General features: G+C 43.2%; 1 protein-coding gene across 1 annotated transcript in view; it reads left to right on the top strand.

Moving 5' to 3' along the window:
* spred1 (sprouty related EVH1 domain containing 1) overlaps positions 1-23,999 on the top strand; it is a 66,349-nt gene extending 42,350 nt beyond the window's left edge. Inside the window, exons 3-6 of the mRNA XM_071365682.1 lie at positions 8,429-8,597; positions 12,603-12,646; positions 19,261-19,425; positions 19,677-23,999. Of these exons, the coding sequence (XP_071221783.1) occupies positions 8,429-8,597; positions 12,603-12,646; positions 19,261-19,425; positions 19,677-20,372 (1,074 nt within the window). The 3' untranslated portion in view covers positions 20,373-23,999. The remainder of the gene's footprint in view (positions 1-8,428; positions 8,598-12,602; positions 12,647-19,260; positions 19,426-19,676) is intronic.
* The last annotated feature ends 2,909 nt before the right edge of the window (positions 24,000-26,908 follow it).

The raw sequence follows: 26,908 nt of genomic DNA, 5'->3' as shown, positions 1-26,908 counted from the left end.
TGGCGACAGAGCCAGAGAACAAGAGAAAGAAGGGAACAGTGAAAGAGATGGAGAGGGGGGGAAAAACGAGAGAAGGATGAGAGCGCGAAATGGCCAGTCAAATTGCAAGAGGTAGTGGGACAAAACATTTGATGGAAAGAGAGAGGGAGTGGGAAAGAGGGAGAAGAGGTGGTGACTGCAATGTTGGAGGGGGATCTGACTATCAGTGCAGTGATGCGGCACAGAGTGTACTGATGAGTCAGCTGGCTCCTGATATAGCCACCAATGGGCCTCCTCTCTCTGTTCTCTCTCTGTTCTCTCTCTGTGGTCTCTCTCTCTTTGTGTGTGTGTGTTAAAGAACACAGCTTTAATTGGCTGCTGAATTACCAGGTCTCAGATTATAACAGCTCTCTCTTTTTAACTCTTTACATTCTGAGCCATATACGGGTTGGAAATGGAAGATTTGGCAGATTTGGCTCTGGCTGTGCGCTTCCCAGCGCTGTATGGGTTCTGAACTTGAGGACCATGTGCGACAAGAAGCTGTCACCTTCCCTCCCTGTAATTGGGCAACTTTTGCCATTTTTTTTGTTAAAGTTCGGGTAATACTGTAAATAAGAGGACCATGTGTTTTGAAAGATGAGACGCTGTGGATTATAATAAATGCCGTTTTGATGTCATACGAGCAAGCCAAACACCCGTGAGTCCAAATGGGCTCTTCACATTTCCAAATCATAAAACCCATGTCATATACAGTGTCAACGTTTATGATCAGTATGTTTGTACAGTTACATGATGACATGTTGTCAAACCCTGGGTTGTTCTGAACAGAGTGAGCCTATGTTTGTTTGTTGTGCAGAAAATTTGGCGCGGCACACGCACCTGAATAGACTCATGACCCGTTTCTATATACGCACCAACATTACGGTCTGTTTCTCTGAGCTGCCTTGTGCAAGCCTAGCACTGTCAGATCCTATTTTAGAACTTAGCTAGTCATGTCAAAAAGCTTTGAAATCATGCCCGCCTGACCCAGATTGAGATTTTTACTTGACCATTTTTGGATTGCGTAAACTACAAAAGTAATTCGGTGATGCAGGGATGTGTTTTTAAATGAAACAATCACAAGTGTGCTTGCTCTGCTTCCTCAGCGGCACAGCTAGGAGCGCTCAAAAAAGTACCTTATAGTTGAAGACTTCGTGTGAGTCATAAGTGCAGTGAAATTGCTTAGGAACTGTGCACATTTTGGAGAGGTGCGTGCCACTTGGAGACTCCAGTTAACCCTCTCACTCAAACCTTTGTACATGTTATGTTATGTTGCACCTACCCCCACATTTTCCATGAATAGTCTTATCATGTTATCCAGAGTATTTTCAGATTTTGTTATCAACAACTGTTGCAAGAAGTACAATAAATAAAATCAACAGAGTAATGTTTTGATTCAAGTGAACTGTTGCGTACTCACCTTTTGGTGTAATACTTTTCCCATTATCTCCAAATTGTTCCCTTTCAATTGCTACAATGGTTATGCATATGTTTGTCATATTTCTTCTGTAAGAAATATTTCAATTCGCACGAATGTAAAGGGTTTTAAGCTGTTTGACTCCTAATACAGCATTTCTTTCTCCACTGCTAGATTTATCCTAACTTCCTGTGTCTGTCTATTATTTGTGTAGCCTGCCTAATAGGCTACTTTTGTATTGGAATGTTTTAAGAAAGATAAAAAGTAAACCTTCCTTAACCAACGTAGTTCTTAAAGCTAGAATACTTAGTTAATACTTAGGCTTAGAATTAATATGATTGGGTGTATAGTTATATTCTCCAAGAATCAATGGGTATGCATATACACCCCTGCCCCCATATATACACTACCGTTCAAAAGTTTGGGGTCACTTAGAAATGTCCTTGTTTTTGAAAGAAAAGCAATTTTTTTTGGTCCGTTTTTAAAATAACATTAAATTGATCAGAAATACAGTGTAGACATTGTTAATGTTGTAAATGACTATTGTAGCTGGAAACGGCTGATTTTTTTAAATTAAAAAAAACTATTTTTTAATGGAATATCTACATAGGCGTACAGAGGCCCATTATCAGCAACCATCACTCACTGCTTTATTATTGTTTCAATTAAGGACTCTAGCTTTAACTGATAAATTAATAAAAATAATAGATCATACGAGCTAAGAGGACTCAGCCCCAGGTACTCTGTGCATCGGAAGTTGTTTTTGGAATTAGTTTTTAGATGGCATTGCTGCTTGGTAGATTACCAAAGGGATAACTAAATGGATGGATGTGGTATCTATCCATCTCTGTGTGGTGTGTGTCTGCTGTTTGGTGTCTGTTAGTCCTCTGCTCTCACACAGAGAAACAGTCCTGTCCTTTGATTAACATCCCAGAGTGGAATCAGTCCCCCTCCTCCTGCCACAAAAGCCAGAGTGCAACTCTAAACTCCCCAAATCTGTTTAGACTATCTTAATTCCATTAATCCTCTCTCTCCTTACCTATCTCTCACTGTCTTTCCTAATCCCGCTCTCTCTCGCTTCCTTTCTCCAAAACATTTTCTCTCTCTCGCTTCACCTCTCTTCCTCTCGCTCTACCTCCCCTGTGTAGAATGCGTTGTCGTCCTTCCTCCTAGTGGAGATACTTCCTCCTCCTCCCGGGCCCACCGCTCACCTTACCCACTCCGGCTCCGCTCAGTCTCGCCTCCCACAATCAGCCCCAGAGGCAGACACCCCTCGCCCCCCTCTTCTCTCTCTCCCTCCCTCTATCCCTCAGCAGGCTCTGTGAACACAAGGGCTTAACCCTTACCCCGGTCTTTCTTACTCCTCTCTTTCTCTGGGAGAGAGACACACACACCTTGTCTGTTACACACCTGCTAGGCCTGTTGTGAATGTGTTCATGCACTAATGTCATACTCACTCACAAACTCACCAAATATGTTTCCTAGCCTACTCCTGTGACCACAGTCACACACCAGGTATATCACATATCCACACGCCCTCACATACAGCTGCCACGTGTGCCTCTTATCAAACATAGACAAAGGTGCACATGTAGACAGTGATTTATATCGCGACTGTCATGGTGCAATTAGGGCTTGACCTTCTTTGAATGTTGTTTTGTTTTAGGGGTTTCTTTGTATTGTTCTTGCATTGGTAAGAACATTTCATTTTACTTATTTGTTTTATTGATTAATCTCATTTACTAAATGGCATCAACACAGATTACCATGTTATAGACAGCCCCCAAATAAGTGATTCAAACATGCACATCAAACAGAATGCACAAGTTACCAAGTATTGTCCCTCCCTGATCCAACCCCAGGTGCACGCGCCCCGTCTCACTCACTCGGCTCTCTTCGTTGTGCACGCTCACACACAACCTCAGACTAATGGCCACCTCTCATTTCATTTAATCTGCCTAGGGTAGTGGTCACCAACCTTTTCTCTGTCAAGATCACTTTCCCAGCAAGCCGAGATCTACCGCTCAGATTATGTATTTTGAACAATACTTTAACAAAAATGTAACATTAACCTAATAAAAACAGTTCTGTAGGAATGAGGTTTGTGCAGTAGGCCTAATACATTATCACAGGATATTGGCTGTATGCCTGGCCTGCCAATATTGTTCTTCTCAGACCATATTATATATAAAAACTCGAGCTTTGATAACAAAATAGATCAGTTGGTGTAGCACTTGCGAGGCACTGTGGAGCATAAATGTAAATAATTAGCGTTCTTATTTTACTGTACTGATGGTACCTGCATCTGATGCCACATGGTGCTTTCAAGACAACTGGGAACTTGGGGGGGACTAGGTCAAATCATGACGTCAGTGATCTTCAGGTCGGAATGTTGGAGCTCTAGAAGATGACTGAGTTTCCTATGTGGAATTCCAAGTTGGATGATTGTTCAAAACTATTTTTTGCAGTCTGGTCTCGTTTTTTTACGAGTTCCCAGTTGTCTTGAATGCAGGCTAGTCTGAAGTCAGAGATTTCAGAGTTTCCAGTTGTTTTGAACACTGCATTAGTCTCAACGCAGGGAGGGAGAGAGCAACAGAGGTCTGTCACGGTCCCTGCCCTCTACTTCCTTTCCTCCGGTGAGACTGACCAGAGAGAAGGAACACCGTCTTCCACCTGATGGCGAAACTCAAGTCGCACCGCATCTGCCTCATGCACAAATTCATGTTGTTCCTATGACCAGAGAAAGTTAAATATTCTTTGATATTAAAGTAGACACGACGAGCTGCTAATAATAATAACGCAGGGCTATCTACACTTGGCTACTCGTTTTATGTTTTGTAATAGTGTTGAATTAAAACTTAAAGTAACTTGTAAAAACAGCAGCTCTTTTCTGTATTCTTTGTCAGTTTCCCTGTGATCATGGTTTTAAAATTAATTAAATCTTACATAGGCTAGTATCAAACTTTGCTGTGGAAGCTCTATGCATGGAGATTTGAGCTATCCGATTTGGCCAGCGCAGTAGGCACACTCATTTTAGCCACAGATATCCCAGTTCGCTGGGTAGGCGGAGTTTGTGTATTCAGACAAATTAAATGGTTCAAAATGGGAACACTTTTCTTACCCGGTGCGCAGGACTTCTGAATCAAATGCACCTACCACCAACAGAGCAAGCCTTTATCGTTGGCTTTTCTACAGAAATGTTTGGTGATCGACTAGGAATGCCTTCAAGACCGACCAGTCGATTGGCGACAACTGGCCCAGGGGAAGGGCTGGAGGCCGTCCAGCCCGCTTGATTAATAATGGGCTTTTGGAAGCACCCGACTTTCTGCCACACACTTGCAGTGCCTTCGGAAAGTTTTCATACCCCTTGACTTATTCCACATTATGTTGTGTTACAGACTGAATTCTGAATGGATTAAAACAAAAATATTATCTTACCCGATAATGACAGTGAAAACATTTTTTGAAATGTTGTATTGAAAAATTAAATACAGAAATATCTCATTTACACAAGTATTCAGACCCCTGAGTCAACACATGCTAGAATCACCGTTGGCAGTGATTCCAGCTGAGTTTTTCTGGGTAAGTCGCTAAGATCTTTGCACGCCTGGATTGTACAATATTTGCACATTAGTCTTTTTAAAATTCTTCAAGCTCAGTTAATTTGGTTGTTGATCATAGCTAGACAGTCATTTTCAAGTCTTGCCATAGATTTTCCAAACGATTTAAGTCAAAACTTTAACTAGGCAACTCAGGAACATTCAATGTTGTCTTGGTACGCAACTCCAGTATATATTTGGCCTTGTGTTTTAGGTTATTGTCAGTGTTGTGTTCGAGACCACCTAAAGCGGGACCGATTCAAGACCAAGACTGGAGCAAATCGAGTCCGAGTCAAGACTAAGACCGGAGGGGGGGCGAGACCAAGTCGAGACCGGGAGGGGGTCAGAGAAAGAGTCAAGACCGAATTTTGTCAAATCACCACCATAATAAGAGTTAGAAATGTTCATATTTCAGAACGACAAAAAATGCAGAGAAAATAGAGCCACTCTACAAATTATTACTAACCCAAACACACAATGGGCCTTCTACACCTTCAGGTAAGGGCTAAGAATTTATAAAAATAATAATTATAATACTATAGCAATGATAAATATATTATTTTTAATTATGTTCTGAATTAATCTCTTCAGTTTTTAATGGAAAGGAAATGGTTAACACTGAAAAGGAGAAAAAAAAGATCAGATTTAAAGATTTTTCTTTGCTGGTCTCTGGGGAGATCAATCTAGCTAGCAAAGTCAGCCGTTGGCTAGGCCATCAGAAATTAGATTAAGGCATCTGCCATTCAACTGTATCAGGGCAACATTTTGGAGTGACAGTTGAATCAACCAATCACATTTTGACTTAATGGATGGGAACATTTTTACAAAACCTTATGGAAACTTCTGCCTTCTTGAAGGCCAACATAGTCACAGCTCCAAATACAAGCAGTAGTCTTCCCACGGTCTAGCCAATCAGAGCTACAGTAGACCTTTTGTACAACAAGCCATTTGCCTCATGGGCATGCCATCATTCACTTTGAACTGGACTGTGTGTTTACAGGCAGTTGCAACAGCGCGACTTTAGATCACTTGAAACCATTCGCCAAAAGCCACAAAATACATCTGAATGGATTTCTGCAAATATGTAAACACCACCAGAGTCCTCTTACATTTGGGAACTTTACATTCCTATTGATCAAACAAGCATGAAAAGGTAGGCTCTCTCTCCCTCAGTTATGCAAATAAACAACAACAAGATCAACAACTAATGCTAGCCAGAGCAAGCTAAAATCTAACGAAGGAACATTATATAAACCCTCAAACTTTTTCAGCTAGTTGGCCGTCAAAATTACACTGATAAACGATGGGGAATTGTAGCCGCCTCATTCTTCTGCAGCATGCCTGCCAATGCATGCTTGTCCCAACCAAGCGAACTGGCTAAAGTTGGCTAGCTTGCTAGCTAGCCAGCTACTTCCAGACACAAATGAGAGAACACCTCACTGACAATTTTACTCGGCGTAACAGAGCTGGTTAGGCTGTTTACATGTTATCTGGAGCGTTCTTGACTAACTATATATATTTTTTTGTCTACGTTTACTGACACTGGTCATATTCAGCAAGTGTTGCGCGTTTGTAAATGCATCAATTGTTTTCCGCTCTGGCACACTCAGACGAGAGTGCTCTGAAATCGGAGTAGATAGCCAGAGTGAATTTGCGAACGCAAGAGATATGCTAACTGGATAACAGTTGTTCAAGTTCTTGCCAGCTAATCAAATGACACCTGCATCTCTAGCTGTGTATAGGCACCGAAAACTTGAGGGGGAAAAGTCGGTCACTCAACCACTCCTCCAATGGCATGACATCCTCCTAGCAGCTATCTAACTTGTGATCACTGCCCTTGCTAGTTTGATTGTATTGACATTCCCAGACTTAGTTATATTCTTCAGTTTTTGTCTAGAATATTGAGTCACTAAAAACAGTGCATCGCATCCCGAATGGAGGCAGCAAACAATGCCAGCTGTGATTTACAACCTGATAGCAATATTTTTGGGACAATCATGAATTGAACTAGATCCGTCTATTCTGCCAACAATGCCTTAATGTCATGGAACTTTGAGTCAAATAGAACCCATTTTTAAAACCTCTTATAAAGTTGGTGTTGTAGCGTAAACTGGGAATTTTATATATGTTTTACTGATATTATGATTGTCTGTTTGTTTCATATCTGCAAAGTAGTCCAAACTCTGTCAGTTCCACTTTAAACTTTACATCAATGGTTACTTTGTGTGCTAAACATGAAATGTTTGGGAAGTAAGTTGTAAATTTAGATTAGGAAATGCTTAATGGTTGTGCTTTTGTATTCTTATGATTGGGACCTACTGTATCTATTGGGACCTACTTTCAGTATCTAGTTTGCATACCCAGTATTGCCTTAGTTAGCATTTACTGGTAGATAAGTTGAAACGTCTTTCTTACCCTACCGGCTACCGATGTCATTCTTCTGTGAACCGCGCCATGCCAAAACCAGTTGAACTGCACACTTTTGCTGCGAGCAGATGATATTCCACTGAATCTAGGACATTTGTGTGGCGCTCGTGAATATATTTCACATGCTTTGGGATTGTGTAGGCTACTTTGTGTAAGATTTCTCTATTGTACTACATCATTAATAAGTTGTATACCTCCACTACACTACTTTGATACGCATCAGTAGGAATTAAGAAGTTAAAATACACAATACCCACTCAAAAAAAGTGAGTTTTTAGGGCCTATACCTGAGTATATAGCCTCCACTACATCACTGGCCCTTTGTGTTTTACAAAAAGTGCATTCTCCTACATGAACCTGTCACACACTGAAGGCCATAGGTACGCCACTGTACTAACCTGTCACACACTGAAGGCCTATAGGTTCACCACTGTGCAAACATGTTTACAATAGATATAAAGGCTGTTAAGAATACATTATTAATGTTTAAAGAAAGGAGTGTATATATTTGGCCTCGTAAAGTGATTTTATGTGCTTTCTGAATGGAAGCTGATCATTTGTTTTTTACTCCTCTGGTCTCTGGAAGAAATGACGAGTCCTCACTGTCCGACACAGAGACGACCGCGACATGTCTCTGCCTATGTGTGCAGTGTGATGGTAGAGGTCGTTTTGCGAGCCAATGCTAATTAGCGACAGTGCAATGACGAAGTATACAGGTACCTGTACAGTAGCATAAAACCTTAGAATACCGCAGTATCCCTTTAACCATGAATAGCTTTGCTTATTGGGTGAATACATTATTTGGGGTTTTTCTTCTGCTTCTGGAGAGAGCTAGACTAGATTGTGATCTGTGTGTTTCTGTATCATATTATTTTGCATTAAAGTAGTGGGACCAAAGATTTACTATCTGGGAACTTCAAGTCACTAACAGAGATGTTTGTCTCTCTCTCTGTGTCTGTGTGGTCAGGTTGTTCTGGAGTGTATTCTAAAGAAGGACCTGGTCTACAACAAGGTCAACCCCATATTCCACCATTGGAGGATCAACGACAAGAAGTTTGGCCTGACCTTCCAGAGTCCTGCCGATGCCAGGGCCTTTGATAGAGGGATCCGCAGGGCCATCGAGGACATCAACCAAGGTGGGTTAGGAAGAACCCCTGAGCTTTTGTTCACCTCCGTTCAGTACAGTCTCACCTCACGGAACTTGTGTTTTTGTAGACTCCTTTCCTCTGACATTATGCGTGTGTCTGTTTGTATGAATTAGTGTGTGCGCGAGTCTGTGTGCGCAAGCGTACATTTCTGCGTGTGATTGTATGTTGGTTTATATCTGTGGTAATGGTTGGCCTGTTCTCCAGGTGGTTGATGCATAGCATTGATTAGCTGTGACAACTTCACCTGCTCCCTGCTCACTCACCCATGATTGGCCCTCCTATCTTATCTTTGCCAGCTGTGGAGAAGATAAGGGCACCACTTCCTGTACAGACTGGCAGCCTAGACAGTTGAGTTAGAGGATAGGGGCTCAAAATAGGGGCAGTCTGTGTCTGGTGAAATTTGGAGTTTAGGCTTTAAGATAGGTGGAGTTTGGAATAGGCTAGGTGGAGTTTGGAATAGCGGAGTCCCCACTTCCAGAAGTTAGGTTGAAAATACTGTATCCCTAAAAAACAGTAACATCCGCTTTCTACCGACTCCGCTGAGAGTGGGGCTTGCATTGTTAGAGATGGGCTGAGGATAGGCTAGGTTACCATGGTTGTTGATGTGCTGAACCTGGGCTAGGCTAGATTAACCTGGTTGTTGGTGGGCAGAAGCTGGGCTAGGCAAACCTGGTTACAGATGGGCTGAGGCTAGTGTAGGCCGGGCTAAGTGTTTGGAGATGGGCAGAGGTTAATACAGCAGCTTGGGGCTCTGATAAGAGTTTCCAGCAGAGGTAGTGCCAGAGGTAGCAAAGGCATCCAATTAGCAGGAGAGGCGCCAGCTCAGCAATGTGCCATCCAGCCTCCTGGCCTGTGTTAATCAAGACTAAAACCTGGCTTGGGCGCTATGGATACCTCCTCCACCTCCCGGCCCTGTAGACCTGGGGAGGAAACTGATGGGGTCTAACAACGTGAAAAAGGCGCGCTAGCCTATACCAAAATGTGTATGTAACTCTAGCTCGGAATGTCTTAGGTACTGATAAACCAGTAGAAGTAACAGTCAATACTAGCCTATTAGCAGAATTATCATTGCTGTAAATTAGCACACATGCCCATGCCTTTGGTCTTGTCAGGAATGGGCTGTGTAATAAGAGTGCTGCCTGGCTCCCAGTGCCTGTTCTACTCTGCTCCTCTCCTCCCTGTATCCTCTGTTGTGTTCTGTCTTCCTCTGTATTCCTCCAGTGTTGTGTAATGCCTCCCCTCCACACAGGCAGGTTCCTCTGTATTCCTGTTGCATCGCTCTGCTGCCGGACTGCAGTGTGTGTGCTTCGAAGTGTGTGTGTGTGTGTTCTTAGTGTGTGTTTTAAGAGTGTGTGTGTGTGTCAACCTTGCAGTCCTCTGTTGCCATGGCAACGGTGGGCACATGGTTCAGGCAGCTCCATGGCCCAGCACTGGCAGAGTCGTGCTGCAGAAAGTCTCTGTCTCAACGTGCTACAGACAGACGTTTGGCCAAGCCATCAATGTAAATAAGAATTTGTTCTTAATAGACATGCCTGGAAAAATTAAGGTTAGGGAAAAAATAACATTAACAATGGACAGAGACTGACACAGAAACATACACGCACATTGTTGAATGCTCCCGCAGTTTTATTCTGCTACGTTTCCACCCGACAGTCTTCTTCTCTAAACTAGAGATGGAGAGACAGACAGATGCCTGGTTTCTCCTGCTACTTGCCTGGCTTCTCCTGCTGCTTGCCTGGCTTGTTTTAAATGAGGTCTTGGTGATCCTAATTAAGTGAACTGGGAGTCTTAAAAGAGCCTCTTGATGCCGTAGGTACAGACAGTTTCCTCTTCGTCCGTCCCAGTGGAAAGGAGCTAATCTCTGTTTTCTACACTACTGCCAACATTTAACTTTGGACAAATTTTCTTTCCCCCAACATTTCAATCAAAGCTTGTTTTTAGACATGTTGTTGTTAAGAGTTGGGTACAAGTTCAACAGTACTATTATTTACACTGAATAAATATATAAACGCAACATGTAAAGTGTTTCATGAGCTAAAATAAAACATCCCAGAAATGTTCCATACACACAAAAAGCTTATTTCCCTCAAATGTTGTGCACAAATTTGTTTACATCCCTGTTATTGACCATTTATCTTTTGCCAAGATAATTCATCCACCTGAAAGGTGTGGCATATCAAGAAGCTGATTAAACAGCATGATCATTACACAGTTGCACCTTTTGCTGGGAACAAAAAAGGCCACTGTAAAATGTGCAGTTTTTCACAACACAATACCACAAATGTCTCAAGTTTCGAGTGACTGTGCAATTGACATGCTGACTGCAGGTATGTCCACCAGAGCTGTTGCCTGAGAATTGAATGTCGATTTCTCTACCATAAGCCACCTCCAACATCACTTTAGAGAATTTGGCAGTACGTCCAACCGGCCTCACAACTGCAGACCACGTATAACCACGCCAGCCCAGGACCTCCACATTCGGCTTCTTCACCTGGGGGATCGTCTGAGACCAGCCACCCGGACAGCTGATGAAACTGTGGGGCTTGCACAACCAAGTAATTTCTGCACAAACTGTCAAACTGTCTCAGGGAAGCTCATCTGCATGCTCAGTGTCCTCACCAGGGTTTTGACCTGACTGCAGTTAGGTGTTGTAACTGACTTCAGTGGACAAATTCTCACCTTCGATGGCCATTGGCACGTTGTAGAAGTGTGCTCTTCACGGATGAATCCTGGTATCATCTGTACCGGGCAGATGGCAGACCACGTGTATGGCGTTGTGTGGGCGAGCGGTTTTCTGATGTCAACGTTGTGAAACAAGTGCGGTGGGGTGGCGGTGTGGGCAGGCATAAAATAATTGCATCTTATCGATGGCAATTTGAATGCACATAGCGACTGACGAGATCCGGAGGTCCATTGTTGTGCCATTCATCTGCTGCCATCACGTCAAGTTTCAACATGATAATGCACGACCCCATGTCTCAAGAATCTGTACACAATTCCTGGAAGCTGAAAATGTCCCAGTCTTCCGTGGCCTGCATACTCACCAGACATGTCACCCATTGTACATGTTTGGGATGCTCTGGATCGACGCGTACTACATGGCGTTCCAGTTTCCTTCAATATCCAGCATCTTTGCACAGCAAAGAACAACATTCCACAGGCCACAATCAACAGCCTTATCAACTCTATGTGAAGGAGATGTGTAGCGCTGCATGAGGCAAATGGTGGTCACACCAGACACTGACTGGTTTTCTGATCTACGCCCCTACCTTTTTTTAAGGTATCTGTGACCAACAGATACCGGACATTTCCAAAGACGAATAGTTCCACATGCTCTCTATGATAAAGAACCCCAGACAGATGTTCTTTGGCCTCTCGCCAGGCTGGGTAGTCAACATGGCCGAGAAGAAGATTCTGAAACCGACTGATGATAAACTACTCCAATATTACAGTTCATAAATGATTCAAATGAACATGCTCTGTTGATGTACATACATGTTTTTTTTGTATTCCCAGTCGTGAAATCCATAGATTATGAATGAATTTATTTCAATTGAAATTGTTGCATGTTGCGATTTAATATTTTTGTTTAATGTTTAATTCTTATCATTAGTCTACTTTCTTTAAAATCGTCATGGCTTTTTATCCCCGACCCGAGTTGTACTTATACAAGCAGAGAGCAGATTTCATTAGGCCATGTGCCTTACTAACACAGAGTAGCTTTGATTTCCCCATTTAGCTGTGATGGCGAATGTAAGTCTCGGCCTACCAAACTTCCCTCAATGGCTTCCCTCTTCCCATCTATCACCAGTGGCATGCTTGTGGGGATGTGTGACGTCTGGGGACTTGTAACATTTTAGGGACTTTTGATATAAAGGGACTTGGTGACGTGGGGATGTACAGTATGTTATGTGAACTGTCTGTTGTGTCTATGTAGCTACGTGCTGGAATTCTTATTGAATTTCTGACTTTAATCAATCTTCTCTTTTCCAGGCTGTCCTGCGTTTGGTGACTTGGACTCCCTGGATGGATTACAGGTGAGTCCAGGGACTAGGGTCCTCGTATATTCTCCATGTCTTTATTTGGTAGCACAACGGTTTTCTGTAGGACTGACCTGACTTCCCACCAGTCTAGTGTAATTCAGTTCTGTTTCCTGTGCTTGAATCAAGGACGCAGGGCCGAGGTAAATCTGAGTAGTGGCTGAACACGACACTCTATTCCAGTACTGCTTCAGGCCCTTCGTCTTCTCCTCTGACAGTTGTCTTTAGGATATGGGTCTGTTGTAACAGCCAGGGTCTTGCCTTACCTTTCATTGCTGGGGAGTTGTCGAGTGTGCCCACGGCTTAGGTGTGCATATCTGTCACCCGGTCAAAACTGATACCTGGGAACCAAGTTTCGTTAAAAAAAAAGTCAACATGGTACATTTCTCCAATTTGTCTTTGTGGGTTATCTGAAACCACTCGTATTTCCTCATCTATTGATAGATTGAGCTGTGCTCAGGTGTAGTGTGTTGGTAAGTTGATAAAGGAGTTGGCTCTCTTTGTCCTCCTCAGTATGAACTTTTACAAGCTACTGGTCCTGTTCGGCAGTGTAGATAGCAAAGTTTTCTCAATCTCATCAACAGGGAGTGAAGGTAAAGACCTGCACACCCAAGCTGATTTTGCTTTAGATATGGAGTGTGCTGTAGAAACACAACACTGCTCCTTGCTCAAGTTTTGCTTATGAAACACCACAAGTAGACAAACCTATCAGATTTGTGACACGAAGGGCCAATGCGTTGTATTTGTGAAAGTATACATGACAAACTGAACCTCTTTACAAAAGGCATTGTTTCAGATGACCTGCTAAGCTAATGATTTAGTATCCCCTGCTGCTCTTTAATTCCCAGTATCTGGGGGTTTTGTGTCCACCAGTGACCTGGTGGCTGGGCTGCAATCACCTTTGACCCCACAGTATCTGTCCTGATTCACAGAGTGGAGTAGAGAAGGTCAGAGAGCGTGAGAGGAACGAGAGGATCTGTTCCTGTTCCTGTGGAGAGCAGCTTCCTCTTTAAGAAATCAGCCGTACAGGAAGTCCAATGACAGCTGTTGCCAGGCAGCAAAGGAGCCGGCGGGCGGCCGGTGGGTGGGTGAGTGGGAGGAGCAGGGGGGTTCAGTAAGTGAGCAACCGAGGTTGTCGCCATGGTAATTTGGCATCAGAGTGTTGCGGTCTGAGACCTGGGAATGGGCTACATGGGCGAGAAACTGTGAGGCTAGTCACACTCTCACACCAAGCCACGCAGCCAAAGAGATGGAGCTAACTAACGCTCGACTCAAATGCCACCACACGCTAGGCAAGTTTCCATTGACCCAGATTTATTTGACAAAAGCAATGTAAAAAAAATACATTAAAAAAAAATAATGTTTTTGCAGTATGTGTTATGGAAACGGCAGATACAGGAGAAACGATCTAAAGATCTACAACATTTTCATCCTTGCCGAATCATTTTGAAGGTACGCACGTGATGTCACCGCGTAACTATAAAGCTCCACTCCACATCTAATTCTGTCTACTGCTTGCAAAAAAATTTTTGGGGATAAAAATAATGTTTCTTTGCAGGACAAGGATTGTCCTGACTTTCAATAATGCCTGAATTGCTTCTCCTTGCTTTTCTGGTTGGCTGGAAAGTTTCACCATCCAATTATTTCAGCTCTACAGGAGTGCAAGTTTCACCATGACATCGACTGTGGCGACACATTGGCACATGAGAATATGTCAAATATTAGTCAATTATGGCATTCTATCCATGCTGGCTTTCGCGGGCTACCTGAGACATGAAACTGATAGGTGGGAGGGCATATAGGCTGTTGCCAATTTATTCATGCGCAATTTGCCTAAATAGCTAATGGAAGCACTTCAATCACTGCATTTTTATTTGGCACTAGTTTTGTCATAATTTCCCCCCCGAAAATGTAAAATCTTTTGTAGGTGTGATGTCATTACGTCCAGCTGTTTTCATCGACACAAGATGGTTGAATGGAAACGCACCCTAGCAGGCAATTGTCACATCTATTTTCTACGCAAACTTTTTACAAGTTAAAAATAAATCACTGGACAAGTTCATGGAATCATATCTACTGTGTGATGTTAGCCTGCACCTCTTCATAACTGGACACGTTCATGGAATCATATCTACTGTGTGATGTTAGCCTGCACCTCTTCATAACTGGACACGTTCATGGAATCATATCTACTGTGTGATGTTAGCCTGCACCTCTTCATAACTGGACATGTTTCAGCCATCACTATGTGCTCCATCCCAGAATTTAACTTGGACGGCGAGAACTGTGTGTGCGCAGACTAAGAAGGCCATAGAAATATGTTGGGTTTTGTTCAGTTCCATTTCTTTGTCGAAACTCTGACATGAATTGATTTAGCTGAAAGTGACCTTGTGCTGTAGCCCAGCCAAGATCCATGAGACGAGTCACTTTGACACGGGAGGTAGGGCACTTTGACACGGGAGGTAGGTCACTTTGACACGGGAGGTAGGTCACTTTGACACGGGAGGTAGGGCACTTTGACACGGGAGGTAGGTCACTTTGACACGGGAGGTAGGTCGCTTTGACACGGGAGGTAGGTCGCTTTGACACGGGAGGTAGGGCACTTTGACACGGGAGGTAGGGCACTTTGACACGGGAGGTAGGGCGCGTTGACACGGGAGGTAGGGCGCGTTGACACGGGAGGTAGGGCGCGTTGACACGGGAGGTAGGGCGCGTTGACACGGGAGGTAGGGCACGTTGACACGGGAGGTAGGGCACGTTGACACGGGAGGTAGGGCACTTTGGAGGCTTGTTTGGCCTTTTAATGGATTTAGCCTAGTCACTCTGTACGAGCTTGACGGGACTTGTAACATGTCTGCCATGTAGAGTGTTTTAGGATGTCTGGTTTTCCCATGATACTCTGAAACTCCGAGCATATGCAGACATCAATGGCCAACCAGGTCTCTTAGTATCTGGAACCTCTTAACCCCCAGTCCAGATGTGTGTGTGTGTGTGTGTGTGTGTGTGTGTGTGTGTGTGTGTGTGTGTGTGTGTGTGTGTGTGTGTGTGTGTGTGTGTGTGTGTGTGTGTGTGTGTGTGTGTGTGTAAAATGCGCAGCTCTGTATCTTGTGTGTGCCTGTGTGTGGTGTAGGGCCCTCATCAGCCCACATCCTGCCCTCCCTCACCCCGACACCTCACACCCACCGCCAGTCTCTCTCTCACACACACATACACTGTCAAAGGCTGACATACTGCAAAAATACCCCCCCCCCGCCCACACACACTCTCATAGCCATTCACACACTTCATTGACAAGATGCTGCTGTCCTTGACTTAGCCTTTGCAGAACCTTGTTTAGATGCAACATTTGACAGATTTATGAAAAAGAAAGACCACATCTACTGCATGACCTCAGCTGAGGAGGATGGATGAGCCTTTCCTTATCTCAAATGGATGTAGAAGATAGGACTTGTGGGAGATGTAGTTTGTGTTTGCAGAGATTTTGATGCAGCCAAGTATTTGAGAGGAGGTGGGGTGATATAGTTCAAGAGAGATTAAAGAAGCAAACCCCAGTGGTGGGTGGTCAAACGGTGCATGTTTTAGTCAAGTAAGGTAGTTTGGTTGAGGAGAAAGCTTACTGAAGAGAAGCCCCTGTAGAATCAGTATAGAGCAGGGCTGAGCAGCGTTTACGAGGATTCATACTAGGAATGAGTCATCGTCTGTGACACTGAAGAACTCGTCATACACAATCCCACTCTCTCTCCCTCTGCTTCTCTCTCTAACACACATCTGAATGCTTTTTGCTTGGGATGTTTCACAATGAAATACTGTGAACCCGAGGACCCAGATATTTCCGAGGTCGTCATGCAGATGCCTGGACCTGTGACTCCTTATGAGTCGCTGATTCAACACACCCACAACATAGGCTACACACCTGTGCCTTATGGGGTTTCCAGAATGTGGAGCAGCCAAGCCCCTTCCCCCGTGTGTGCCTGGGAGGGTGGAAGCGCTTGAAGCTCTGATGTTGGTCCTGCGCCAGGTTGCTCCCCGCCATCTCCCCCTCGACATCTCTGGGGTCAGATCAGAACCAGATTGGCCCCCACGCATGCCTTTGAATGGTGGGGCTCAGCCCAGTGCTTTAAAAGGAAGCCCAAATCTGGTTCCCATTTCACTCCCCTAACTCACACACACTCTCACACACACTCTCACACACACTCTCACACACACTCTCACACACACTCTCACACACACACACACACACACACACACACACACACACACACACACACACACACACACACACAGCTGTCATCTGTCTTTTTAAGTTATGGGCTGCATTTCTCCAGCTGGAGCTGGTTTATGACATTCTCTCGGCAGACTTGTTGGCCGTGCTCTCTGTCTCACACACACACACACACACACACACACACACACACACACACACACACACACACACACACACACACACACACACACACATACGTACGTATACATATGCTCTCGTACACACACTTATTTTATCCTGTTCTGTTCTTTCTCTTCTTTCCACTCCTCTTCTTAGTCTGTCCTTCCTGCTCAGACGTCTAACACACTGGGTGTGTGTGACACAGTATTTTAGCATTCAGAGAAGCAGAGAGGAAACAAGACGCACACACTTTGTTGAGAGAGAGAGAGAGGCATCTCTTAGCAACCACAGGACAGTAATTACTGTAACAGCAGCTGGGCGCAAACCAGATTTCCGCTGTGCGTTAAAACACTGGCGTGGGCTACTTTACACAGTGCACTGACTAACCAGCAGCCTCCTCCACACGCAGGGAGAGAGAGAGAGGGAGGGAGGGAGAGATGGACAAGCCTGGATGGAGCCAGGGAGTGTATGCTTATGTGTGTGAGAATATGTATCTTTGTGTGACTGCGTGTAAGGTTGCGTACTATATGTGTGTGAGAATTTGTGTGTGTGTGTGCGTGCGTGTACTGGCATGTGCACAGATGGGAGCACCATGCTTGTGTGAGTGCTGAAATGTGCTGGCCATAAGGCCTCTCTCTGTCATGGCTGCCTATCCATCTCCTCTCCTCCATACCTTTCTTCCTCTCCTGCTGGGGTTGGGCTCATACTCCATTGTCACCAAACAGGTGTGTTTCTGAACATGTATGAATGTATTTGGTCTATATATATATGTGTGTGTTACATAGTTATTAACAGTATTTGTCATTTTCAGTTGACTAGGAGCTGTCTGTGGATGATGCCGTTAATACCTTCTGAGACTCAAAAAAAAAAGTGTCCTTTGAGGACACATTTAGCCTTAAAGAGGAGGGAATGTTTTACATTTTAATTTAGGAGATGCACTTATCCACAGTGACTTACATATATTTTGGTACTGGTCCCCGGTGGAAGTTGAACCCACAACCCTGGCGTTGCAAGCGCCATGCTCTACCTACTGAGCCACACGGGACTGCGAAACTGGCTACAGGGTTAGAAGTGGCTATGTGTTTATCAGGCCCATGTTTGTAGATCTCACAGCAATAAAAATGCCTGTGGGAACACATGGGAGGCTGATAGGAACTCGAGTTCTCAACAGACGGGGCTTGAGTCATCTCAGGCAGAAGCACAGGGAGAAATGTGGGCTCTGGCTGCCACCTAGTGGACATATGTGGAATTCATATAGTTAGGATATCAGTGGCATCTGTAGCTAATGTGAGTCAGTGTTATGCTTTGTATTTGGAAGTATAATAAAGACGCCTTGTATAAGTTGGAATGTATGATGTGTTGAATAAAAACTCAGCAAAAAAAGAAACATCCTCTCACTGTCAACTGTGTTTTTCAGCAAACTTAACATGTGTAAATATGTGTATGAACATAAGATTCAACAACTGAGACATAAACTGAACAAGTTCCACAGACATGTGACTAACAGAAATGGAATAATGTGTCCCTGAACAAAGGGTGGGTCAAAATCAAAAGTAACAGTCAGTATCTGGTGTGGCCACCAGCTGCATTAAGTACTGCAGTGCATCTCCTCCTTATGGACTGCACCAGATTTGCCAGTTCTTGCTGTGAGATGTTACCCCACTCTTCCACCAAGGCACCTGCAAGTTCCCGGACATTTCTGGGGGGGAATGGCTTGAGCCCTCACCCTCCGATCCAACAGGTCCCAGACGTGCTCAATGGGATTGAGATCCGGGCTCTTCGCTGGCCGTGGCAGAACACTGACATTCCTGTCTTGCAGAAAATCACGCACAGAACGAGCAGTATGGCTGGTGGCATTGTCATGCTGGAGGGTCATGTCAGGATGAGCCTGCAGGAAGGGTATCACATGAGGGAGGAGGATGTCTTCCCTGTAACGCATAGCGTTGGAATTGCCTGTAATGACAACAAGCTCAGTCCCATAGTGCTGTGACACACTGCCCCAGACCATGACGGACCCTCCACCTCCAAATCGATCTCGCTCCAGAGTACAGTGTTTCAACCCCTTACAATGTTTCAACCCTTTACAATGAAGATCTGTGAAGTTATTTGGATTTTTACGAATTATCTTTGAAAGACCCCTGAAAAAGGGCCGTTTCTTTTTTTTGCTGAGTTTAGAAGTTGATAGATGTGGCCGATGTCTGACTGGTTGTGTGTGGTTGTGTTGCAGCCCCTGTGTGAGGAGCCGCCCTCCATCTGTACACCTATGAAGGAGCCCTTCTCCCCCCTGAGTGTCCACAGTGTGGTGTCCACTGAGCCCTGCCGAGGCTGTTATGTCCGCGCTCAGCCTTTTGACGAGTTCCCCTCCAGCAACCGGCGCTACCTGCCTCCTCAGGTCAGTATCAAACGTCTCTAGACCCACACTATATTATTGTATATCATTAGCCCTTTATCACTGTTGGAGATTAAACCTAGTTAAGTATACTAATTCTGAAGCATTTTTTATTACATGACATGGAAGAACAGTAAAGATCAGTCAAGATGCATACTAAAATAAACTTCAATATATGCTGACAACATGCTAAAATGTCTGTTGTGCGCCCTCCTGAACTGAATAAACAATAGTATAATAACTGTCTCCACTAGGTCTCCTTCAAGTCGACGCGCCACGTGAGCTTTCACATGGACGAGGAGGAGATCGTTAGGATCAACCCTCGTAAGGACGTTCTGATCCGCGGTTACGAGGACTACCGCCACCCCGTCATGTGGAAGCATGATGTGGAGCGAGAGGACCCTGACTTCCCCGCCTCCTTCCACAAACTGGACACCAAGAAGTGTGAGTACCTCTTCCCCGAGGGGCCGGGCATGGAGTCCCACTCGGGCCCTGGGAGTATGGGTATGGGCACAGGGCTAGGGCTGGGTAAAAACTCCTCCATCAAGACCCAGCCCTCGCCGCTGCTCAAGTCCAAAAAAGGGCGGCGGCGGCGGGAGGATGGTGAGCGTTCACGTTGTATCTACTGCCGGGAAATGTTCAACCATGAGGACAACCGACGGGGGCAGTGCCAGGACGCTCCAGACCCCATCAAGCAGTGCATCTATAAAGTCAGCTGTATGCTGTGTGCCGAGAGCATGCTCTACCACTGCATGTCCGACTCTGAGGGAGACTTCTCGGACCCGTGCTCGTGTGACACGGCCGACGAGCAGTTCTGCTTGCGCTGGCTGGCCCTGGTGGCGCTGTCCTTCATCGCTCCTTGTATGTGCTGCTACCTGCCGCTAAGAGCCTGCCACCACTGTGGGGAGGCCTGCCGATGCTGCGGGGGCAAGCACAAGGCCGCCGGGTGACCTGACTGAACTCTGACCCCCCTCACCCGGGACGACCTACCCACAACACAGCTAGCTAACACAGGAAAGCGGAAGCTTGTTTTTCCATTCACCTCTCAAAGGGGGGTGACATGTTGTTATAGAACCCTGGCTCTGGATGTCTTTTGGAGATGTTTGTGTCCTCCGACGCAGAGAGCAACGGAAGACCAACCTCGTGCTTTACGGGCTCTGAGTGTGAAGTTAAGTTCAGGAGCTGAACGCGAGGAGAAGGCGTTGTGATTAACAGGCATGGTGATATTACTAAACACACACTCACACTCGTACATAATACACACAGGCAGGCCACCATGTCAGACTCTCTCTAGAAGTAATGTGTAACTTTATGAAGGAATATCAAACGACAACAAAAACAAAACAAAACAATTGTGCGGAAAGGTAACATACTTAGTGTTCCAGTATGCTGAAAGGGATATTTTCTTGCTTTTTTGTGAATTTTTGTTTGGGTAACAGTGGCCTTCCCTTTGACTCGAGCATTGGCCGACAGTGTAATTATTAGACAAAGTGCACTAGAAATGTTTATCCCCCCCTTAAAGGTAGCCTTCACACAATTCTAATGGTATGTTAACCATAACGCCATTGTTACAGAGTCATTTAACAGTTCAGAGATGTTGCTGTGGTGGATGTGTACGTGTTTCCTTATTTTTCCTATTCATCGAATGTTGAACAAAAAAAGAACGTAACACCTTTATCTTTTGACGGGTACAGTATGACATAGCTTTTGACGTTCACCATAGATAATGTTAGAACTATTTCCTTGTTTTGGTAAGGCGATTTGGACCACTTATTTGCATTCCAACATAAAGGGATCGATTCCATGAGCAGAAGGGAAAACATGGTAATGTATTTTGCCATCCTCCATCCCCCCCAAAATGATTTTCCCAAGTCAAGAGTTAATGTTAACACTCCTTGAATCACCTTACACAAATGAGACCAATACTTCACAATTCCATGTACTTTACCAGATTTTCAATTTTGACTCAATCAAATGTTTGCTTCATGGTGAAACTGGTGTTTGTCTTTTTTTCTTGCTCATTTTATGTTTTGAATTTATAAAGCTGAAATTTTACTCAACCAGCAAGTTTTTACATGTAATTTTGGTGACTAAAATTAGGCTAGTTTGGGGAAAACGAAATGTTTTTGAATTAGTCGGCAACAAGAAATCACCAATTTAAAACTAAAATGTTGTGTGAGGAAAACCCCACCTTGAAAGCACTGGTCTCCAAGCTTTGGTTACAGCACCATCTCCAAGTTTCAAAAGTACTGTATGTCTGTCCCTTTGTGGTTGAAGCATTTGTAAGAATGAGTCAAATGTACTGCTGTTATTAGGTCATTTTGCAGCTTGTTCACGGTAACTCCTAGAATACATCATTTAACATTGGCCCAGTCGTGAATTAATGGATGCATCGTTTTAAAGGTCACAGAAAGAAAGTACATTTGGCTATAGGTTATTATAGCATACCAGTATGATTGTTGCACAAGCACAGTGATCGTAGAAACTGTTATCTGTTTTGACTAGTTGTAACAAAACAGACTTTGTTGAAGCCTGATTGGTAGATATGAAGGTCCTTGTTCAAATCCGTATTTCACACAGAAGAACAATAGCCACGATAACAACCAATGAATGACTAGACAGACCCCCAGTTGTATTAATTTGATACTGCACCTCAAAAAGACAGTGTTATTGCTAATTCCACACAACAGCATCAACTGCTGATTTTAGACTGTCTGCCTGTGCACCTGAATAATGTTTGAGAACAAAGAGTCTTCTTTGATCATTTAGACCGAACTATCAAACTGATAGAAAATCGCCCTTCCCAATTTGAAAAGCTTGTCATTGCCGCCCTGTACCTTGGCCAGTAGATGAACCCCATCCCTCGGCCCGCCACTCCTCGAGAAAAGGAAGTGGCAACTCGGCCTCGTCTCCAGACTGGACGGGGGCAGTCAACTTCTTCCAAATCCCACCCTTATGCCCCATGCTGGGCACTCTTTACTTTCTATGCAAACTCTTGACCATGGGAAACGTATAGACCTCTCTCCACACTGAGTCAGTGACAGGACACTTTAATAATGCTATATAGATGTTACCCAGGTACCAAAATCCAAATGCCTGTAAATAAGTAACACTATATTTAAATACCTGATAATAATCCCGTTTAGTTTTTTGGAAATGAAGATAGAGCTGTATTTATCACTGCTGTCAGCATATACTGTAGCTTCAATTGACAGCATTATGTACATAGGTCACCTTGTAGTATTATTTCACATTGAAAAGTAGAGGGCGTTGATGATTGAAATGACTATTGCGCGTTGAATAGAGTTTCTTTCTAGTTTTGTACCGAGGAAGGAAGGCTAGAGTGCTAACATGTCAAAGTAGTGGCAGTCCACTTATTTTTAAAAGGTTTATATATAAAGCTGCTAGATACAATCACTAATTTTATTGTGTTGGGAGGGAGAGAGAAAATCTGCTCTGAAAGACTGTTAAAACAATATCTAGTTCTCTGACAGCATATAACCATGACCACGAGTGTGTGTTAGGTGTGTGTGTGTGCGTGTGTTCACCCGTTTCGGTTTGTTTGTCCATTTTCATTTTGTTCTCATCCCATATTGTAATTTGGATTGCCCTGCATATTGCAAGCTGAACCAAGGTTTGATGAACCTGATTTAAAAACTTGCTGGCTGAGAAGCAAAATGTAGGATGTACATTTCTACAAGTTTAGCTGAGAGATACTGAAATAGCCTGTTTCATTCTGCATTAACCAGCACAGTGCAACTCGCTATCATGTACTGTATTATATATGCAACATGTCTGTCTGCTTTAATATATTTTTTTACCTGTCAGTTAACTTTGCATATGTAAGACTTCAGTTTTTAACCACTGCTGCTAGTCTTATTATTCTTTCTTTCAATCTTAAAGTTTGGATATCTTTGGAATGCATACAAATGTACATTCTTGACTTTGTCTAGGTTAAAATGAAATGCCTATATAAACTTGTTTCTTCAGTGTATTGCTTAAAAAGGTTACTTTTCACAGCAGTTGAGTGGTTACTTTTACATTTCCCAATGCTTTGGTGCACTGATGTATGTAGGCTTTTTTCTTCTTATGGCGCTTGATGATGTAACATTTCTGTGATTAGTTCTAAATAGTGGAAAACATTTGTGTTTTGAAAATTGCAGTAAAAATGATACTCTAATTCTTCTGTAAACACTGCCTGTTTATTTTCTTTCTCGTGCATCTTTTCTTTCATTTTCTTAGTGCCATTGGCTTCACACCCTGACAACCTCGAAAAAAGTGCCTCACGTCCATCATAGTTTCCATCTAAAACTTAACAGCTCTTGTTCTGGTTATATTGGTTTATATTTGTCTAGGTATTTCTATCATGGTTTGAAAATTCCAAGTATATGATGTAAAATGTATAGTTCAATAACTCATGTCATAGTTGTATTTTCTTCATACAGATGTAGCTTGTTACTTTTCATAAATATATCATGTAAATATGCATACATATGTTTGTAACTGTTTTTGTTACATCATACACTTGTAATTTGACATATCAAATAACATTATCATAATAAAATGGTGAGTTTTAATCTTGTTGTCTTGTGGGATTCTTTTAAAGACTTCTATCATTATCTTGCCACCTCAGGTAATATAATTATATTTCTATGGTGGAGACGCCACCTTGCATATCTACATCCAACTTCTACGTAACGTTGCAAAAACTTTCCAGGAATATTTCTCACGTATTATCTCTAGCTAGTGTTATCTAGTGCGAATGTTATTTTTCATTGAGCAAATATCAAGACGCAAATCAGCAGGATGACCTTATTACAGTACCTTCCATTTGAGCTTCTCCAGGACCAAGTGAAATTCATCCCAGAATGTTTTCCCCATGTGAATGTCACATATACTATAATAGTATTCTGTTGAATCACTTCACATATAATTATGGTTAGACTATATAGAAGATTAACATTATCCGTAGGTCATGGCTGTACACAAATTACATGGAAACCATGTGTTTGATGTATTTGATACCATTCCGCTCCAGCCATTACCACTAGCCCATCCTCCCCAGTTAAGGTGCCACCAACCTCCTGTACCGGGAACCATACATCACATCATTATATATTTTCCATTATGGCGTCTGTGAGGACATGAGCAACGCCATTGAGGCTGTCTCCATTTTGAAGTAGACAATTTTCTAAAATGTTCTACTACTAAATTTCGTCAATAACTATGACAAAATACTCGTCAACAACCTAGTTTTCCTGACTAAAACTATGACGATAATGAAACTAGAAGCCCTGGAAAAAAATTACCATTACAATTTACTTTAGTCTATGAAAATGTGAGGCGAGAATTTCACGAGACTAATGGACATTTAATTTGACATGAAGCTTCTTTTCATCAGTTTTTTTCCCCCAATCATAAGAATGAATGCATGCAGAATATTGCATGCAATCCTCTCATTGGAAGAATTGACATATTTCAGTTGCAAGGTCTGATTGAACCATAGTGAATGATAAAGGCCTCTAGTGGCCGAAAGGCGGTTTTAGCATTGGCAGCGCCATTGAGGGCTTCCACCATCCTTCCACCTTTTTAAAGTAGTCAACTGGGTGGGGATTCCTATGGGTTGTAGCCTCAAGGGCGCTGCCCATGCTGTCACACACGCTATAATGGCACAGACAAAAAGATGAGTCCTCTATCTATCTCTATGGATTGATCTGCCTGGCACTCCCACACAGCTCCCAGGCGGTCACTTCAGTCACTGACAATCTTTTGAACTGATGCTAAGCCAGCCACTTCACTTGTAAGCCTAAGTAACCTCAACTAGAAATAATAATAATACTCTCTCTCTTACTTTCATGTATAGGCTACTTTTGCTTTGATCACATCAGAAGCTCTATTTTCCCATATGCGCGGTGTTGCTGCTCTCGCACTGCAGTCCGCATATGCGAGTTGCAGTTGCTTTTTTCCTATGTGAAAAGCTTATGCTATTTGTTGCTCATTATGAGTAAAGTAATACTTCTGGCATTTTTTGGAAAGCTCAAATTCTCCCATTTTCAAAGAAACCACTTATTTACCCCCATTGATGGTTATGATCGAGAGAAAATCAGAGCTGTAAATTGTTCAACCTGTGGCCAAGGTTTTATAGCCTGTATGGTTAATTATGGCTGGCATTGGTTACAATCTGCCATAATATCAATGTTGCCAGCTAAGGTATACGAGGGGTTAGTAGGCCTAGTTGGACAAAGCTATCTGAATGTGCACATGATGGAAGTTAGAGGTAGCCTAAATATTAATTATTTAATATTAAAAAATGCACTGACTATAATGTCACTAAAATGTCTGGGATTAAAACTAGACTAAAACTGTCCAGAGTTTTAGTGGACTGATAATTAACTAACTAAGGATGAAATTACTTAAATGTGACTAAGACTAAATTATATTTTAAGATTACAATTAGCACTAAAACTACATCTAAAATAGCTGCCAAAATGAACAATGGTAGTGTTGTTTGAACAGGTATAAAGCCAAGGTTGGCAATTTACCGCCACCTGCAGTTATGGAATGTTTGCTCACCCGTATAATTCATCTGCTAATCCTTCTTGATAACCCGGATGGAATCATGTGATTCTTCCTTAGGGAGAGAAATGTACACAACTGTAACCCGGAGAGGGTCATGCTTTCTCAATTTCAGGCATGGGGAGAGTAGTATTTTTTTTAAATTTAGTCCAGGGGAGGGTCATGTAATTTGTAATTGATTAAATGTCATATTCATCAGGGTTTAAGAATGAGTTGCTTATAATAGTATTTCATGTGTTCCCGATGATACCCCTCATCCCTGATTCTCTGCTGGGCTCGCAGTATAATGTGCCTAGTGTGGTCTCAATAAAATTATCCTGTAGGCTATAGGCCTAGGCTATATGAAGAGCATGCTCAGAGAAGCACAGGGCAAAGTTATATTTCTTAGAAAATGTACTTCCTGCCAGAGTTTTTGCCCTGATGGGATGGTGTATTTAAACTAGGCAAAACTGCATTACACACCGCAATGGATAGGCGTTACCAAGCATGAGCCCCGGCCTGCCCTGCTCTTGCTGATGTAAATATACCCTTTTGTACTGCCTAGCCAATGACTGTGCTGTATACGGTGGCACTTCACGAGGCAAGTCGATTTGTTCAAAAATGCTATATCTGTGTGCGTGGACTGGGCCTACTGATATCTTGTTCAGTTTAAGAAGGAGAGCATGAAGATGGTATTTTATTCCGGATCCCCATTAGTTCTTCCTGGGGTCCTAAGCTTCCTACTGCTATAATTCAGTTGAAGAAAAACAATATGTTTTGTTGCCCATAATGAAGCTATTTGTCAGAATTATTGACCTCACAATAAGCCATACTTGAGTAATTTACATAACTTGCATTACTATGACACAGCAACCATGGAGATGGACAGCGCATGGGTGCTGAAAGTAGGCTAATTCCAGAAGGCCTAATT

Source organism: Salvelinus alpinus, chromosome 25 (assembly GCF_045679555.1).
Source record: "Salvelinus alpinus chromosome 25, SLU_Salpinus.1, whole genome shotgun sequence".
Classification (NCBI taxonomy): domain Eukaryota; kingdom Metazoa; phylum Chordata; class Actinopteri; order Salmoniformes; family Salmonidae; genus Salvelinus; species Salvelinus alpinus.
The sequence above is the reverse complement of the archived record's forward strand: the minus strand, read 5'-3'. Positions and strand labels throughout refer to the sequence as shown.